This window comes from Bacillus rossius, chromosome 13 (assembly GCF_032445375.1).
Source record: "Bacillus rossius redtenbacheri isolate Brsri chromosome 13, Brsri_v3, whole genome shotgun sequence".
NCBI classification, from domain to species: domain Eukaryota; kingdom Metazoa; phylum Arthropoda; class Insecta; order Phasmatodea; family Bacillidae; genus Bacillus; species Bacillus rossius.
Genome location: NC_086340.1, coordinates 9815602 through 9835769, shown reverse-complemented (window position 1 = coordinate 9835769; position 20168 = coordinate 9815602). Strand labels below are relative to the sequence as shown.

Here is a 20168-nt window from a genome sequence, read left to right as displayed (position 1 = left end):
TCTTACACATAACAATTTGATAGCTCATTAGTAGGGACCGGAAAAATTCGCGGGTTCAATGACCTGTAGGATGAACTCCATAGTTCTACGTACACTCGGTCAAATGCCACCCACTCATTGGCTGCTGTCTTGTGAGACGTTCCAGCGTAGCAGCCTGTGATTCGATAAAGCTTTGGTTGGGTGTTTCTCATTGGCCCAGAGTCATCCAGGTGAGTTGTGAACAAATAGCAGAGGCAGCACTAAGGTATAACGATTTGTATTTTAGCCTATCGCGAAATGAATTCGCAAATTTTTCCGGTCTCTACTCATTAGACTACAATAAGGTAGGCCTGCGCCAGCGATTGTTACGTTGTGATTGGCGGCCGTCTTCAAGAGAAGCCATTGCGCTATTCGGCCGGGCCATTCAGGACGCGTTTCCTTCCGCAATGGATGGCTGTGATTGGTTGGAAAAATTCGCTGTTTCAATGACCTTTATGATAGACTCCACGATCCTCTATGTACTCGAGAAAATTACACCTGCTCATTGGCTACTGACTCGTGCCACCTGTCAACTGGGATGCTTGTGATTCGATAATTCTTTTGTTGGAGGTTATTCATTGGATCAAAATCCTAGTAACCAACTGTGCTCTAATCACATAAGTAGTCAAAAGTTATACGCTTTTGGATACTAATTTATCACGAAATTAAACTACTGTTTTTTTTCCGTCTCTAGTGATTGGTGCGTTGACAGTACACATGTACCTGAGATAAACCCAGTCAACCACACACACACACACACACACACACACACACAGACGATGATACAAAGTTTTAACACACAGCTGATCTGAAAATCTTTTCGCGAAAAGTACACGACCCTATACATCTTCTTTGGATAAACGATTCTTCTCTTTGTTTATAACTGGCTCAGGATCGTCAAAATGCGTGTCAAGATCTCGGCAGTCCAATCATCGAAGTGAAGCAGATTTATATGTGCTTCAAGTCTACCCAATGAATACTTGGTGGTACACGGTCATGCGGGACTGAACATGTTCTTTAATAACCAATTTGCAGGCGGTATTTTGTTTTCAACGATTGGTTGAAAAACAATTTGTTTAAATAAGTCAGAAGGGGCTATTCTTCCCTTGGCTACCCTTAGAGTGTGTAAGTTAGAAGGTACTTTAAATTTACTTTAAATCATTTAAGTATGTATACATTGCTTATTCTGAGAAAATTTTACGAGAAGAAAATAACATACACTTTTATTTGCGTATATTATTAACGAAAAATAAAACATAACGTAAGGTTTTTTATATGCCTCATAAACTGTTGAGAAACATACTTAAGTCGATATTATTGGCATTACTTACAAACGCGTACTCTCTTTCCCAGGACCAGCATTATTTAAAGAAACTAGCTGGCTGCTATATTTGTTCGTGAGTGTTTCGTGGTGACGAAATTTTTTTTTCCCCAGGACCACTGAGGAAAAAATCCTAATTTATCATGAGTGCTCTGTTGATTGTTCGGCACTCGACGGTGCTAAGAAAGGGGTAAGCAAGGAGGAGAAGATGCAAGAGTAGAAAAGAGAAGAATAGTGGAACGCAGGGCTAGTATAAATGAAGAAATAAGACTACAAGTAAAAGGTTCAGATTTCTCTCGCCGTAACGGCTGAATAGTGGTTGGCTACCCATTTTACTTAGATTTTCTTTTGGTCGGACGAGGGAAAGTTAAGGAAAGAGTGAAATTAATCAGCAGGAGCGTAGTCCCCTCCCCCCTTCTGAAAAGGGTTTCAAGACAAGCTGTGTGTAATAGCATTATAGCATCGTCTGTGTTTCATGACTAGAGACCTGTATAATTCGCGATTTCAAATCCCTAAAGCATAGACTCCATGATCCTCTATGCACTATTGCAAATTACATTTGCTGATTGGTTACCGACTCGTAACACCTGTTGACTGGAATGATCGTGATTCGCTAATTCTTCTGTTAAAGATATTTCATTGGCCCAGAGTCCTTCAGATAAACTGTGGCCCAATCACTGAAGCAAAATAATGTCAAAAGTATTTGGACTCTATCCTATCGCGAAATGAATCCGCGAATTTTACAGGTCTCTATTCATGACTGATATAATTCCTTTCAGGTACACCAACCACAGCATTTTTTTTTTTGCGAGAACAAACGCGTCCTGAAAGGCTCGGACAAAAAAGGCATTCATTGGCTTCTCTCGCAGACGACCGCCAATCACAAGGGAGAAACCGCTGGTGCGGGGGTGCCTTGTTGCAATCCAATAGGCGTTCCGATTTTTTCGCGAAAAATACCTGCCCCTAATAATATTTCAACACTTCTTCAGTGGAAAGTTTGGTATTGATAGGGGCATGCACGTTTCGAGAAAAGATTCCGAGACTAGCTGAATGTAAAAACACTGTCTGTGTTTCGTGATTAGGTGAGTTTCTTTCAGGTACTTGTCTAATGTCAGTACCACCAAACACAGTAATTCAATATGGAAGCAAACGCGTCCTGAGTGGTTCGGTCAAATGAGGCAACGACTTCTCCCACAGACGGCCGCCAATCACAAGGAAGAAACCGCTGGTGTGGGTATACCTCGTTGCAGTCTAAAAGGCGTTCAGAGTTGTTTTTTTTTCGCGAAAAAAATTCCTGCACTGAGGTATTGATAAAGACCCCCGTGAATTTGGCAGACTCATTTAGCGTCAGGTTAAAATTCTCAGTACTATGTATACTCTACCCACATGTAATATATATTGTATAATATTTTACTGGGTGATTCAGCCACTCTATTGCTAGCTGGTAGTTGAATGGCCACGTTCGTAGACGGAAGTATCCAAAAATGTGATCCAAACATCAAAGCTATAGAGAGATTTACATGTTTGCAGTTTACCTTGCGATCAAAAGAATCAGCGAAATTTCCGTGACTCTAGTTACTGACGCAAAAGTGTGCGCGCGAATTGTGAGGCATTCGTACATGCAATTCAAGTATAGCTGAACAGGTGTTTGTATTTCACAGTCTGCAAATCTAACAATCCAATAATTCTTAAGTCTCTACGAATTTGTGGTATAAAAAAAGTGATATTTTGGCAAACTCTTCAAGTGTGACGTGTCAAGAGACAACTTACGTTCATGCGTTTCGCTCTGAGAAATTGAACACCCGATTTGGAACACTGACGAGAATTGGCACGTGTTTCAAAGTAAATTACTAGATTCCCGGAAATTTCGCAGATTCGTCTGGCTTCAGAGTAGAATTTAAGGTAATAGGTGTGGTCAACCCATGTTCGCTTTCCCATTGGTTGATTTCTTAGCGAGAGCATGTTTATCCTCATTAATTGGCACTACCCGATTCGCTTAGTTCTCTCCTAGCGGGGCATCGTTGGCTCACGGTTATAGAGGGGCGTGTCCAAGTAACTGCGGGCCAATCATGAACACAGTGCGAGAGTGTGAAGGTTTGCATTCTAGCTTGCGACTAAATGAATGCGCGAAATTTCCGTGTCTCTATAAATTGCCCATCAACGTTTTGGCTAGGTATCGTAAAAAAATAAAAATACTCGCGAACGAATATCATGATGGACTAGAATTGAAAAACGTCTACCTGTGAGCTGCGTCTACGATTCGGCCACAATTTAGTTCAAGGACCAATGAATAAACATTGGACAAAAGAAGTATCGAATCGCCAGCCAACATCATTTGTTCTAGTTATCATACGAGCGCGGATTCTATCCTGGAGGTTACTGAATCCGCGAATCTTCCCAGTCTCTAGTTATGGTTGCAAAAATTAAAAATACCCTCCCTCTTTTTTCCTTCCCCCAAAATGATGACGTCATCGCTGAGAGTCAGCCGCGAGCGAATACATGCCTGTACTAATGGCCAAACACTCCCGTGTAGGAGGTCGTAAAATTCCCACGCCAACAGCTAGGCTGCACCCGAGGCTGTTTGCGACCCAATTATCGGGAAAGCCACAAAACCAGATGGTTTATGTGGTTATCTGCTCCCGTCACTAATACACACCCTATAAACACATGGTTATGATAATTAAACACTATAAAAGTGATTAAATTATTACTAGAGACCCGTGAAATTCGCGGGTTCAATGACCTACAGGATAGACTCCAATATCCTCTACACACTCGGGCAAATGCCAACTGTTCATTGGCTGCTGACTTGTGAGTCGTCTCGACTGGGTGGCCTGTGATTCGACACTTCTATGAGTGAGGGTCTCTAATTGGCCCTCAGTCCTCCAGATTAACAGTGAACTAATGACAGAAGAATAACTTAGGTATAATTATTTGAATTTTAGCATAACACGAAATGAATCCGCGAATTTTACGGATCTCTATGTATGGGCAACGCCGGATTTTTTAATTGTTAATCACTTTACAGAAAATTTATACCAACGCTTAATTTTAGTTACCTGTGAATTAGCTTTTTGGTTAAATTTTGTATTGGTTACCGCTTATCTTTAAGCATTTTGTTGAAGCTCAATTCTTTCTATCTTATTACCTATTTTATAATTTATTAAGTTTATGTTATGCTTTTTTTGGTACAATTTTAATGAATGATATAATAGCAGAAAATGTGGTTAAGTGTAAGAAAAGGCGTATCGCCTTACTTAGTCACCAATAAAAACGATGGAAACTATATAAATAAATAAAGACCAGAATATCTTCTATAGAGGACAGCACCTAATTAGAAAATAACTAAGGCTCTAGAAAACACAACAATTTTCACTATAGCATACAAGTCATTTCATTAGTAAAATTTCAGTTTTAAAATCATGAAAGGCCCGTTTGAGAGGTGAACAGATTTTTGACGAACAAAAAAAAATAAAGAAAGGACAAATGCTTGACTTATCAAATGGTTACTACGGCGGAATATTTAATTTTAAAACGTAATTATATTGTAAACATGAGTCCACTTTTCAAATAAACGTATCAGTGCCTTAACTATCAAATCAGCGTCGACGGGAAACCCTGCGGGACGCAAGACCCTTAAGCTGTTGAACTCACCCTCGAAGGTGCGGTTCCACATGCGGCGCGTGATGGCGGCGCCGTCTCGCTCGCTGCCGCCCGCCGCCAGCGTCTCGTTGAGCGCCACGGCGTACAGCAGCACGGCGTCGTAGAAGGCCGTCACGAAGGTGGACACGGAGCGCTCCTGCAGCGTGTAGTTGTAGCGGCGGCTCGCGAGGCGCTCCACCTCGCGCGAGAAGTCGCGGTAGGCGGAGGTGTCCGGCGTGGGAGCCGTCACGGTCAGCAGCGCCTGGTAGGCGCGCTTGGCCCGCTCGTTGTTGGCGTCCGAGTCGTCGCCGGCGTGCCACGGCATCAGGCTGTCCTCGTTCGTGCTGCAACCACGCCCGCCACACCGACCTGCACTCCCCCATCTGTCCCCTCGAGGTACACGCCTGTCGGTAGAGACCCGGAAAAATTCGCGGATTCCTTTTCGAGGCAGGCTGGAATCCAAACTCGTTCATCTTAATGCTGCGTCAGTGATTGGACCGCAATTTACCTGAAGGACTCTGAGCCAATAGCAAACACTCAACAAACGAATCATAAGCAGAGACCTGAAAAATTCGCGAATTCATTTCGTGCTATGCTAAAATTCAAATAATTATACCTTAGTGCTGCTTCTGCCATTGGTCCACTGTTAATCTGGAGTAGTGAGGGCCAATTAGAGACCCTCACTCATAGAAGTGTCGAATCACAGACACTCAGTCGAGACGACTCACAAGTCAGCAGCCAATGAACATTTGGCATTTGCCCGAGTGTGTAGAGGATATTGGAGTCTATCCTGAAGGTCATTAAACCCGCGAATTTTTCCGGTCTCTAATCATAAGAATCGCAGTAAACAGGTGTCCCAAGTCGGTAGCCAATGACCAGGTGATAGTTGCCCGAGTACATAGAGAATCGTGGAGTCTATCCTAGTGGTCATTGAAACCGCGAATTTTTTCCATTCCCTACCTATCGGTCGCACGGAGCAACGTCGACGGAAGAGTCAGCATTGTCTCCGTCTCCGTATGCGTGCTACAGTAGTAACTGTGTTCCGTCTCCATTTCCTTGTCATTGTAGAGCGGGCCTTACGGTGCACGTCAGGCTATCGATGGTACAATCACTCGAAGAGAACAAATGGACAGTCATTCATATTCAAAGGTAAAATATACTGCAATACTATACTGTGGTAGAATATACTGCAATATTGTCGTTAACTGAATCTACAGAATATCTCTGACATAAGTTTTATTAGTATATTCTTCATCATAAAAAAAAAAACATTTATTTCCCTCGATACAATGGAGATCTTGGCAATTGAAACGTGTTAGGAAATACATCAATAAAAGTTTCTACGTATTAGATACTGTCCTACAATTTTTTTTTCTTGCTACACAGTTTTGAATCCCTATCGATGTTCAGAGGTTTCTAGGAAAAAATAATCTTTGCATAACTAATGCAACAATTTTTGAAGTTATACTTCTTTAGGCGCGTTATGAAAAAATGATGAGAGTGAAATTTTAAGATGCACGCGCATCACTGTAACACAAAATTAACAGGTTGAAGCTGCCCGCTAAATCACTCATTAAGTCTCGAAAAAAAGCTACCAACGAAATAGAAATAAAACCTCTATTAGTCGCGCATGTTGGCACGCTCATCGCCTCTGATCACTATTTTCATATGTATAATATTTATCCACATGTTTCTAGTTTCTACATTCACAACACGTGTTTTAGTTTCATACAAGTGCGAATTATATATGTGCTAATAAATTATATTCAGTAGTGATTTAAATTGAATATTTTGATTAATATTATTTACTATTCCTAAATATTAGTAAAAAAAATTGTGCTTATATACTTTTCAAGTGCGCCAATATAATTGAGGTTAACCATCCGTATGTATTATTTATTGATATAAATTAAAATATTATTATTTAATATAATTATTACTAAATATTATTAAATTATAAATGTTAAATATTTATTATTGGTTATTTAATATTCACAAAATAAAGGAATAAATTTAATAAAACATTTTAAAAAAATTTGTGATAAAAATTAAAATCGAACATCAAATTAAAATATTAATTTTTAATATTTATTATTAAATTGAATAAATAATAAATATTTATAAAAATAAATGAACAAATTTAATAAAAAAATTTTGATAAAAATGAAAAGTGAATATTAAATTAAGAAAATAATAAATATTTAAAAAACATACGAGTATTTTTGTTTACAACTTTAAGAATTTTTTTTCTCCATATTTTTGTGAAACATATTTTCGGCTGGGAACCAGGAGAGGGCTTAACGCGTCACCTGTTCGACACGGAGCTCCGACGTAAAGCCCCTGCATTGTCCTGGCGGCACTGGGGGAGGTGGCTTGCCCGCTAGATTGTGTTGTGGAGAGGGGGGGGGGGGGTGGTTGGGAGGAATTCTCGAACGAAGCGCTTTGTTACGGCAGAGATCGTTAAACTCGGCGCAGTTTCCGATTGTTCGTCCCCCGCGGTGCCTTCCCCTCCCTCCCTTACCCAAACGAACCAACCCCCCCCCCCTTTTTTTTCCCCTTCCATTTTTTCCTTCACCCACCCAGACCCGCGGGATTCAAGTGGTGCTCTGTGCGAGATCTGTTGTTGTCGATCCTGGATTGGAGAGGGGGTGGAGGAGGGTTGGAAGGGAGGGAATGAGGGAGGGAGGGTGGAAGTAAACTCGACAACCCGTCGATATAACATACCTGCCATCGTGACACGCACCTCTTGTTGGGTGGATTTCGAAGGAAAAAAAAACTACCTACTGCAGTCGTCACCAGTGTGGGAAATACCAACAAATATTCTCCCAAGTTTTTCATTTCACGGTTCCTAGACCCTAAAACCATCCTTAACTCTTAAGTTTTATATATATACTAGCTGCCCGACCCGGCTTTGCACGGTTGTATTAATGTGGGGGAAAATGAGACCAAATCTCCTATTTACAGTTATAATAAATGAAATAAAATGAAAATTAATTAATTTTGACAAAAACTTAATACAATTCTTTGTAATGCACCGAAGAAAAAACGAATAGCACCGATGGTTTCCCGACTCTCGAGCACGCAACGTTGTCATGGAGACGAAGTACCCACTGTTTCCCGGGCTTAAACACCAATCAACATTGATAATCAGTTTATTATTAATTATAAATTATTAAGACCAATAATCGAAATAAAAACTATCTATCTCTCAAGTTGGAAAAAAATTACACATAAATGCCAATTTTCATCTAAATCGGTTGACTTGTTGAAGAGTTCACTGGAAACAAACATCAGGACACTGGATTTATATATATTAAGATAAAAACTTATTTTGGCCACGATAGCTGCCGTTATTACTTCCAGACCGATGTATAAAATATAGAGATGGAAAACATCGGTTGAGTTTGCTGAGGGGCCCACCTAGTGCTTCTAGCGCGGTGTCTCCTCTGGACTGGCGCGCAGTCTTCTCGTCGTGCACAGGACAACTGTGAGATCTGAGCGGTGACCTAATAATTGTATGGCCGAGGAATGAAGGGATAAAGGAGTAATGCAAGTCCTTTTGGGTGCTTTTAGAATCTCTACCGGATGTTCCATGCCTGAAGATTAATTCTGAAAACACGTGTTTCAGGCATTTTTAACTCTTTTTAAAAAATACAGTTTTAAAACTAAATACGAAAACAGAACTTCAGCATGTTCTCAAATGCCTTTGGTAAACAGACATCACTCGGATATCTCGAGCAGTTTTCAAACACTGTGTTATTTTTAAACCTCTGCACACTGTGTGTCCAAGTATGCGGGTCACTTAATGGATGTAAACGGACCAAAGAGGTAAAAATGGGTTAGTCTTTTTTAAAACTAAAAAAATCAGCACAACGTTCTTAAAACGAAAAATAATTTAATTCGTTTGGAGTTAGTGTACCTCCTTAAAGTAGTACCAAACATTTTAGTCTGAAAGACGTTTTGATGACACTTAAGGACCCACCACACACGATAAGTCCAGCTCCCAGTTCTGACTTCTTAGTCCGAACTGAAGCCTTAACTTACACACAATCAGTATTGTGGTTGCCCTAACTATTGGTAGAGGCCCGGGATATTTCGCAGATTATTTTGGTTACCAGCTAATCTGCAAACATTTGTACTTAATTATTGCTTTAATGATATGTTCACAATTATCTCGCCACTCCCCTCTACGACTTTGGGCCAATCAGCTACCAGCCAGCACTAGGTCAGTTGAGTTGTGGACGATTTAGTATCAATCTTAATTATATTAATCAGTTTTTATAACATTAATCAGTTCACGCCATTCCGCAGGCGATTAACGCATCGAGAGTGAAATTTCCCTCCGTATACTTTCAAAATAGTTTCAAAATAACTACTGGGATTAAATCGATAAATTTAATTATAATAAATAAAGCCATATAGCCAGTATAAATAATGTATACTAATTATTAGTTCTTAAACATGTTTAATAACACTACCTAAAATGAATGTCTTGCTTTATGGCTTGGTGAGGATTCCTGAAAATATGTTTTTAAAAAAAAGTTTAAAAATTTTACATCACAAAGAACACAAAGCAGTGGATAAAATATTTCCAGCGTCATGCAACTAAGAAACTGTGAAGCTCAAGATAAATAAGAGTTATTGTTTAGTAACGTACAATAATTCTCAAATCACTCAAAACAGTTTGGAAAAGCAATGGTAATTATTTTAAGATATTTAATAGCAAATTTTAGATTTTTCTGCAAATTAAATTAATTATAAATAAAACAGAAGAGTATGTTTAAAATGATTGTAGCTTATCAGAAAATAATTGGAGAATGATTTTGCACAACAGTTATTTATTTTTGGAAAACAAAAAATCAATAAAAACTAATAGGTACGTTCAAATAATTAAGGAGAAGACAAGTATAGTCAGTCATAAAGTTGTGCTGACAGACATATTCCTTCACAAATGATGTCGAAAGGTGAAAAAGTCGCAAAAAAATTCTTGCTTTCCCTAGAAAATTTCTCATTTCATGTTCGAATGGAAATTCTGTTTGAAGTGAAATTTAACTGTGCAAGAGCCCGACTTCTTCTGTAACATCCGCTCAGTTACACATCAATTCCGATAAGTTACTTATCAGTCTCCGATAAAACAATGAAATCAATATTATCAATATTTTTTCTTTCATTTTTGAATTCGTCTCTGAACACAAACCGGAAAATATTTTTGTACTACCATTGAATATACATGTATTTACATTAAAAGATACTATTGAAAATTCACAGATATATATGTATATACATATATGTGTATATATATATAATATATATATATATATATATTTGAGAGAACTTAAAAAAAATCTGAACAAAAATACATCAATTACAGGTTTACTCTTCGACTGTATAAGAAAAGAATAAATTTTCGTTTTAATCTTAACGTATCAATAACATGACTGTTTTTTTTTTTTTCAAAATAATAGCTACATATATCAAGGATTCATTCTTCTAATGTCTACCTCAAATAACACCTGGGCGATCCTTTAATTCAAATTAGGCTAGTATTACACGATTTATTTGCGACACCTAGTGTTCTGTTGAAAATATGGTCATTTATGGGGACACAAGGTAAATTAAATTTTGACAGCGTGCAAATTAAAGTATTGGTCAGTAAAAATATTCAATTCACTACTTCATATTATACCACTTTTCAAATATTTTATTGCCACGTTTAGTTAAGCGATTCCACCCAAATTTCATCGTAAGCATTTATAAAACCGACCCGACGATAATTAATCAAGAAATAATATTAAATGCTCTTAAGATGAATTAGCAAGACCATCGTCGAAAATTAAATTCCTAGTCAGCTGAAAATTATTTTTCAAAGAGTTATTTTTTTCACATTTTCCGGGAAGGGCCTTCATAGAAGTAAATAAATAGCCCAAAGCCGCGCAACGTTTATACAACCGCCACTGTATCTAATAAATCTCGTTTCACAGCACCCATAAAAAATAAATATATTTTGTCAGAAGTATATTGCCACGTAAACAAATATTAGGATGTATAACCCTCATTTGCGCAGAAAATTACTCGAGAAAGGAAAAAAAAAAAAAACAGCAAGACGAGCTAGAAGATACTTTCCAGTTCTGACTTGAAATTTGAAAAGTTTTGGACATCCTCTCCGCTAACGGAGGAAGAAAACCCCCTTCTTTTAACAGGTTTTCCTACAAAAAAAAAAGAGCGCGCTGAAATATATTTGTTTCTTCCACAATCATTTTCAGCTTGAGGCTATTCGTAAAATCGCAGCACTCTTGGACGCTAATAAAATATTATATTACTTTAGTGGCAGAACTAAATATAAAAAAAATACTAGAAAATGCATTTAACACTTGTGTAAAGAAGGATGCTAAATATAAGAATCCTTTAAGATGGGTGATACATATTTAGGTTTGTTCGTATTACAAAGGGAAGAATAATTTTATTATTTGCCAGTGTACTTAGCAAAACGTAAACTCAATCGTTACATTTGAATGCTACGTTTGTAACGGAAAGTGCTTTGGTTTCAGGTTGGAACTAAATCTTACAAGTGGGAACGTAAAATATATATTGAACAGAATTTTTTTTTTCGTACTTTTAAAAACGATTCCTATGGAAAACAGCTGCCAAGAAAAAGTTTGTTATACTGCAAGAAACATGTTGTAAATATCTACATCACATCACTGTGGTTATTTTTGCATGTATGAAAAACATTTTTTTAACGATACTATCAATATCTACTAGAAACTAGCGAATTATATTAAATGTTGATGTATGTTTTATACAAGCATACATTTTCAAACCATAGAAATGATAATAACATATGCAACAATCGAACTTAATTTATTATTTATTAATTATGCTTATTAATGCGCGCAGTAAAACATAGAAAGCTATTAAGGGAACGGTTAAGAAATAACTTTAACTAATGTCTACGTACAGGGACAACATAAAGCCTTAAGTGCCGAGAAAGAATTCAAATCTAGTATTAACTGTGAACATTTTTTTTGTAGCAATACAGTTTATTTTATGTAAATGTACAAATTTACAAATATCTGTAATATTACATGATGTTTTTTTTCAGTTCTTTTTACAAAACATTTAACAGTGTGGTGTCTGTTCACACGGTCGAGAAGTGTGATAATAACTAGAGACCGAAAATTCGCATTTTCATTTCGCGATAGGATAGAATCCAAATGCGTTAAACTTATGGCTGCTTCAGTATTGGTAGGACTCTGAGCCAATTAATAAACCCTCAATGAAAGAAGTATCGAATCACAAGCCTCCCAGTTAACAGTTATCACGAGTCGGTAGCCAACGAGTTGGTGTAATTTTTCCTAGTTCATAGAGGATCGTCGAGTCTATCATAGAGGTCATAAAAATCCGCAATTTATTTTTGTTTCAGTTACTAGTAATAATATTTTCTCGACGTCTGTAAACATGAGGAAGCCCCAGAAAATTTCAGCGCATTACCAGAGATGTGCGTCATACGCGCGTTTTATCTACGTCACTAGGTCAATATAATTTTAAAACTTGGTTAAGTGTAACGTCAGTGACTACATTGGAAAATAGACGACTGCTGTAACTAAACAGGCAGGTAGCAAAAAATTAAAATGTCATGACAAGCTTAAGTATCTGTAACAATAATCCCTTGTAACTGACACCTTATCATGGTCATTTCACCAGGAATAATAAAAAAAAAAATTAAGTGTTCCAGCGCGTAGGAGTGTGTTTTACAAAAAAAATTACGCACTCAGCCAGCAAACTGCGTAATGACTTAACGAAAAAACTAAAGTCAAAACAGAAATATTATGATAAAATTACTCTAGAAGTGCAATGTAAATGAAATCTAGGTTAACCATGGTTATGTTATTATAAATCGTGTACTTACATATAATTTCGTTTGTAAAATGAAAACGAACTGTTTGCGAGTAACAAATAAATACCAATAACAAGGCCGGAAAAAAAAGGAGTGAAAGCTTAAATTTTGAAAATTCTAATTATTTTAGGCTTTCACGACCATTGTCTGAAGTTTCTTGGCTCGTTTGATTTAGACGCATCGAAGGCGAAGGTTTTCACCGACGTTTCGGTCGACATTGCTGGAGCCATAATCACGGCTGCATCCTACATCCAGGACCTACAACTACATCCCTTTTGTAGTAAAATGCTTTAAAAGAAAATTACGTATATGTTCAGATTTATAAAAAAGAAGACGAAGTAGAAGGGTCGTTACCACAACGCCGAAATACCATAACGCCGAATGTCAAAATTGACCACAACGCCGACAGCTAGAAAACTGCTGTGTACCACAAAGCCGAAATAACAACTGAATGAATTTGTGTGTGTTTCTTAAATGTACCTTAACGCCGAAATACCACAATCAAACCTAACCTTACCTAACCTAGCGTAATATAACCTAACCTAACCTAACCTAACCTAGTCTAACCTAACCTAACCTAGTCTAACCTAACCTAACCTAACCTAGTCTAACCTAACCTAACCTTTGTGGCAGTCCTCCATTGACATTTTTCGGCGTTAGTGTATTTCGGCGTTGTGGTAATTCGGCGTTGTGGTACACATCAGTGTTCTAGCTGTCGGCGTTGTGGTACACAACAGTGTTCTAGCTGTCGGCGTTGTGGTACACAGCAGTGTTCTAGCTGTCGGCGTTGTGGTGGCGTTGTGGTGCGTCTCCGAAGTATAAACTCAGTTCCGTGTTCGGCAGGGAGACGTCGGGTTCGACGGACTTGAAACCCAATAATGGGCTCGTCGATCGACGTCGCGTCGTCAAGGTTCCGGACGAACCACGGCCGCGCGCGTCAGCCGCAGAGAACGGGACACTGGTGAGGGAGGGAGAATGGAGGGATAAAGGACGAGGAGGTAGCGTGGGGGAGAGGGGGAAGAAAGGCGCGTCTACAGGAGCAGTGCTGCCAATCACACTCCGGTAATTATCTCCGGGAGCCAGCTGACAGCGACGCTCGCAACCCTTCAGCTACTGCGTCGAGCCTGGAAAACAAGCGTCCCACACGCTAACTTCCCCTTTTAACCCCCCCCCCTTTTCCCAACACTCCCCTCCCCCTTCCCGTAATCCTGCCAACCTCCCCTCACAAACCAACATGGGAACAGACCGGTCGCGTAGGCAACGAACGGGCTGCGGCAGCTATCGGCCAGTTGCGACAGCTTCTCTCCACCGCTGTCATTAGGAGACCGGAAAAATTCGCGAATTCATTTCGCGATAGGCTAAAATACAAATAGTTATACCTCAGTGCTGCCTCCGTCATTGGCTCACAACTCACCTGGATGACTCTGAGCCAATGAGAAACGCCCGACCAAAGCTTTATCGAATCACAGGCTGCTACGTTGGGACGTCTCACAAGACAGCAGCCAATGCGTTGGTGACATTTGACCAAGTTTACGTAAAACTACGGAGTTCATCCTGGAGGTCATTGAACCGGCGAATTTTTCCTGTCCCTAGTCATGGGTCACGGCCGAAATTCGCCCGCGAAGGCAACACACATTTGCCACCAGTTCCTCGCTGCTTACTTCTACGGGATTCCACGTCATAATATCTCAGTTTCATCCACTAACTTATTATTTTTTTCCCTTCCTAATACCAGATACGCATGTGTAAATAATTAAAAAAAAAAAAATTGGACTTTTGAATTAAAGATGTCGGGTTAAGCGGAACCCAGCTGTGAAAACGCAGAAAACTAACTTTAAGTGAGCGAACACGTCGTAATTGGCCAAAAGGATCCATATTTGGATCATGAGTATTTCCCCCTAATTTAATAAATAGGCAGGGACTGAATTCGCTCGATGCAACCACGTTAACACGTTAAACTAGCCCATCGCTTAGATTCAGCAAGTTAACTTAAAATTTTCGTCTGGCTTTCTCGCTACTCGTTCGCCATTACTGCTTTCGACAGGTCAGTGAAGAATTAATAAAAGGTTAAAGTATTAATTTAAAAATTATTTTGTGGACGATATTTCATTGCAGATTATCACCGGTTGTCATAGAAGAAAGCTCAAGGATATACAACAAAAATGTATACATATAAACACACAACCCGTCATCCAAGCATGTATTGCAAAATATGACATCAGCTGATATTGACTTGTTCTCCGTGTGTTTATGTATTTATCTTTGTTGTCCATTCTTGAGGTTTCTTCTGTTAGAAACAGTGTAAAACCAGTAAATAACGTAAATCCATGAAAATATTTGAAATCAATCTTATCCATTGCAAAAATCACCCAATTAATTACAAATAGGTAAAATAATATAAATGTAGGTATTATTTTATTTAAATTTTGATAAAAACCATGAAAAACTTATAAAAACAACTAGACCTACACAGCATCATGACTGAAGAATGAAAATAAAACCTCGCGGCAAAATATTTGAGCTAGTAAACGATCCTCACTCGGCTTACGTAATCGACACTCGCTGAGCGAGTGACATCCAGTTCACAACATGCATACTTTTTTTTTTTTTAACCGACGAGTAGCTGGCAAACTCGCGCAATATAATTGCGCTTAAAAGGTCAAAGACGAACACGGAAAAGTGGAGCATAAACAACGGAGGGAAAAAAAATCTTCTTTCTTGTAAATGATTATAAACTGACTTTTTGTAAAAAAAAAAAAAATTCTCTTTCCCCTCCTGCACCCTCGTCGTAAGCCGACAGAAATGTCTCATTCTTAAATGAAAGGTTTAATATTGAACAAAGTAACATTATATTTCACAGGACCCTCTCACAGTATGGTATATTAAATTCTGTGCTCAGCCATAAATTACAGCCGTTCTAACCTACTTTGGCCCAGAACTTTGCAGCAAGGTTTAGTGTCTATTTCAGCTTTAATCAGTCCCATAACCCTCTTCCACTTCCCTAGGCTCTTAGGTATTCCTGCAACACAAACGAGAGACTGTTTAATATATATTAGATTTCCCAGAACGCTACTTCAATCCTATAACAATTTATAATACAGTTAATTACTGTCCTGAATATAAAACAAAATTGAAAATAGTGCGTAGGTTTTGAGTTAAATTTTTTCTTCAAAAGTTTTAAAACACCACTCTGCACAAAAATTATTAGATATTGTGACTACAGATTTTTTAAAATGCAATATTGAATAACCCTTATGTTGATAAAAATCCTACTCAAATTATGAATGCAAAAAATTGTGTATGTTTTTGAAACCACTCAGCTCCTCAACACCTGAACGGATTTTCATGAATTTTGGTGTATAATTAATTTAAGTCCTGATTAGAACATACGGTACATTTTTTCATTACGGAAAAATATAAAGTTTTGGCGGGGTGGTAACAAAATGTAACATATCTTAAAATACTTAGCTATATTTAATTTATTTTCTACTTCAAACTAATTTATTTTGTATTTTACCTTAAAATTCCAATTTAATTAACTAAACCTGTATAACTAAAAATTTAACTTCCCGTGCGAAGTAATGGAGCGTAGTTAGTTCAAAATGAAATCAAAAATACTATACTTCTGGGAAGAAAAAAATCTTTTAATGACTTAAATGGCAAACATTTTTAATTGCTTAACTTAAACTATTCATAACATTAAAATATTCACGGTAGGCTTTATTTAGGATTACAGCCGCCAGGGGGGTGTGTTTCATTAATTTACAACGCCCTGAACGGGATTGTTGTGTATGAAATAAATGAAATAATTTAACAAAATTGATGTTGATTTAGTTTTTGACGTGAATTTTATGAACGCCTTACATGACGGTTGCGTGGCCGCCGCCGATTCATCATATTGCCATCCGGGGCAGTAAGCGTGGGCGAAGCCAGAAACCGAAGTTTCTGTAACTCGCTAAGTGCATAGTAATTCAGGTGCACCCCACACACCGGTGAAGAATCATTTGAATCGACGGCGGGGGTGCGTGTCTTGTTGGGATAGGTTTGGCACACGGACCTGTGTGTGCGCTGGTAGGTTGTGTGATGCTAGAAAAGTTACGTGTACCTAATTCGGCGGGGGAGTGAAGCTCCCCACCAGTTAGATCGGCTAGGTTGGGTGGCTACGCCGGAGAAATTGCGACACAAAACCGCGACAAACTCGGCCCATCGTTCACGTCCAATGGCTCAACTCACTCATGTCAACATGAGAATCATCAGAGAGCATATCCGCGTCCATCACCAAACAATTGTTCTGCATTCCCCGTCGCTTCTCGCGAGATAAGACGGCTGAGGCTCGCTCGAGCGTAAATTTCGCGCCACTTTCGGGGGCTAGTTTTGCCCCATTGGCTCATTTCTCTCGGCTACATTTTGCCTCATTCCATACCTACGACACTTCTCTGCATTTTCAATTACTTCTGCTCGGGTTATTTCGCTTGTTTTTTCTTTTCTTTTCTCCAAAATAACTTTTTTTTCGCTTAGGCATTTTGCGACTAAAGGCTCCAAAACCAAAGTTAGTAATGTCATAACTAGGGACAGGGAAAAATTCGCGGGTTCATTGACCTCTAGGATAGACTCCACAGTCCTCTACATACTCGGGAATATGACACCTGTTCATTGGCTGCTGACTCGTGAGGCGTCTCAACTAGGTTGACACTCCCTTGGTTTAGGGTTTTCCCATTGGCTACCAGTTCGCCAGATAAAATGTGGGCCAGTCGCAGAAGCGGTGCGAGGGTATACTTGTTTGAATGTTAGGCTACCGCGCAATTAATCCGCGAATTTTTCTGGTCTCTATTCATAACTATTCCACTGAACTAGCACCACTCAGTTCTTACTCACGAGCAACTTAAAGTATAAATCGCGCAAATCGGTCTATTACTTTCAGAGCTACAGCTCTCACTAACCTCGATTCGACGCTCCCCAATAAAGCTCATTACGCCATCACTGCAAATGTTAACCGGGTGAGTCATACGTAAAGACCACGAGAAAAGTATGCTCTACTGAGATATATTTACTTAAAATCTGTAGCTTTCATAGTTTACGATTTGTAAGCGGTGTCGTTGATCCTCAGCCGAATTGACACACAACCCGAGGTTAAAGACGTTCATTAACATTCCTGTCCAAAATTCACGTAAAAAATTACTTGCTAACTTATCGAATGATTAAAAAAAAAGTGGTGTACTGAAGTAAATTATTGGGTTCTTAACCGCAATCCCAGAATTTAACGTATTTTATAATTTGAGTTGTTTTTTTCTGTCTGTGATTATTTAAGTTTAGATAATGTTTTCCAGAATAGATTTACTATCGCAAAGATTTATTTAGTACATCTATACACCACGTCCCCTGATGTTCACCAAAGCGAATATATACGGGTACTGGTTAATTGCCGCAACGCGTGGTTGGCTATCTGAACTTCGGCTCGTGGGTACAGCAGAAATGCTCATGCGCTTCGGAAACTCATGTTAAAATTTCCGTCCACGGTGCGCACACACCTCATTACATTTCCGTCGCTTGACAAGAACATTTTCTCCTTTAACGTGCCTGAACGCTAATATAGCAGGTCTTTGAAAGAAAACGCTAAACCGCGCAGGTTGTCGAAAAACATACATACCTCCTACCCCCTCCTTTTTTTCGGAAAAAAAAAAATCATATTTCCCTCATTCGTGACCGGTTTGTTTACCGTCGAACAAGACACTTTTTTATAGTTTTTTTTAACCTCCCTGGACCCCATTCGACAGCGCGTTTTACCGCGGGTTTATCGCGCGTCGGGGGTAATTGTTTTGTGGTGAGGGGACGGGGGGGGGGGGGGGAAGAAGTGAGACAAAAAATGAGAGCAGGGACAAAGACAGAGAGAGACAAACGTGGCGATATAATCTCGTCCGCCCGTCGGTGCGTGTTTTACGGCGACTTTAACCGCGTCCCTGCCGACATTCATAATTCACGGCAGAACTTTTAAGATTCCCCCGGGGAGGGGTGAGTTTTGGGGGGGGGGGGGGGGGGGGAAAGTTAGGGGTGGATTTTTTTATTTTTCTCTCGGTCGACAAGCCGAACCGCCCCATATTTCACTCCGCGCGCTATCAGGCTGTGGCAAGGGCGCGCAGACGCAGGGCTCTTAGCGCGTGCCAACTTGAGGTCGCGAATACCGGCGCCTGTTTAATCACGGGAGACGCACACTTCACCGGTGTAAATACTGGGGTAATATTGTCACGACGTTCATCCTGAGTCGAATTTATAACTGACGACCCGCCAATTTCGCGGTGTTACATATTTGCAACAAGCTATAAGATTAAAGAGATATCTAGACTCCACGAACGCTCTAATGTGTTCATTTTTCTGCTGCCACAATTCACCTTCTCTCCGGGTATTATTATTAATATGGATGGGGAAAAATTCGCGGGTTCAATGACCTCCAGGAAGGACTCCAAGATTCTCTGCACAACCGGGCAAACGTCGCCTTTTCATTTGGCATCTGGGGCTTTGTGAGGCGTCTCCAACTGGGTAGCTTGTGATTTGATACTTCTTTGATCGATGGCAGCTAATGGGCACAAATTCCTCCAGATTTACAGTGAACCAATGGCAGAAGCAGCACAAAGGTATAATTATTTTAATTTTAGAATATCACGAAATGAATCCGGGAATTTTTCCGGTCCCTAATTATTAAACACCCGGAAATTTTGCCATTCTTTTGGTCACAAGGTAGACTGCAAAACACTTAAAATAGAGACCCGAAAAATTCGCGAATTCATTTCGCGATAGGCTAAAATACTAATAGTTATACCTCAGTGCTGCCTCTGCTATTGGCTCACAACTCACCTGGTTGACTCTGGTCCAATGAGAAACACCCAACCAACGCTTTATCGAATCACAGGCTGCTACGTTGGGACGTCTCACAAGACAGCAGCCAATGGGTGGGTGACATTTGACCGAGAGTACGTATAACTATGGAGTTCATCCTACAGGTCATACAACCCGCGAATTTTTCCGGTCCCTACTTATAACTGTATACTGATTTGGTGATTAGATCATAATTAATGTTTGGACAAGCCCTTCTACGACTGTGGGCTAATCAACTACCAGCTGGCAGAAGAGGAGTCAAATCGTATAGACCTTCTCCAAAAAAGCGAGGTTCAATAGTTAGAGACCGAACAATTTCGTGGTTTAATTTATTTGATATTCTAGAATCCAAATGAGTTTAACTTCTCGCTGCTTCAGTATTGGACCAAAGTTTTCCTGAAGGACACTTGAGCCAGTGAA

General features: G+C 39.3%; 1 protein-coding gene across 1 annotated transcript in view; it reads right to left on the bottom strand.

Annotated features, from left to right (window-relative positions):
* LOC134538593 (atrial natriuretic peptide receptor 1-like) overlaps window positions 1-20168 on the bottom strand; it is a 302281-nt gene that overhangs the window by 211853 nt on the left and 70260 nt on the right. Inside the window, exon 5 of the mRNA XM_063380019.1 lies at window positions 4994-5325. Within this exon, the coding sequence (XP_063236089.1) occupies window positions 4994-5325 (332 nt within the window). The remainder of the gene's footprint in view (window positions 1-4993; window positions 5326-20168) is intronic.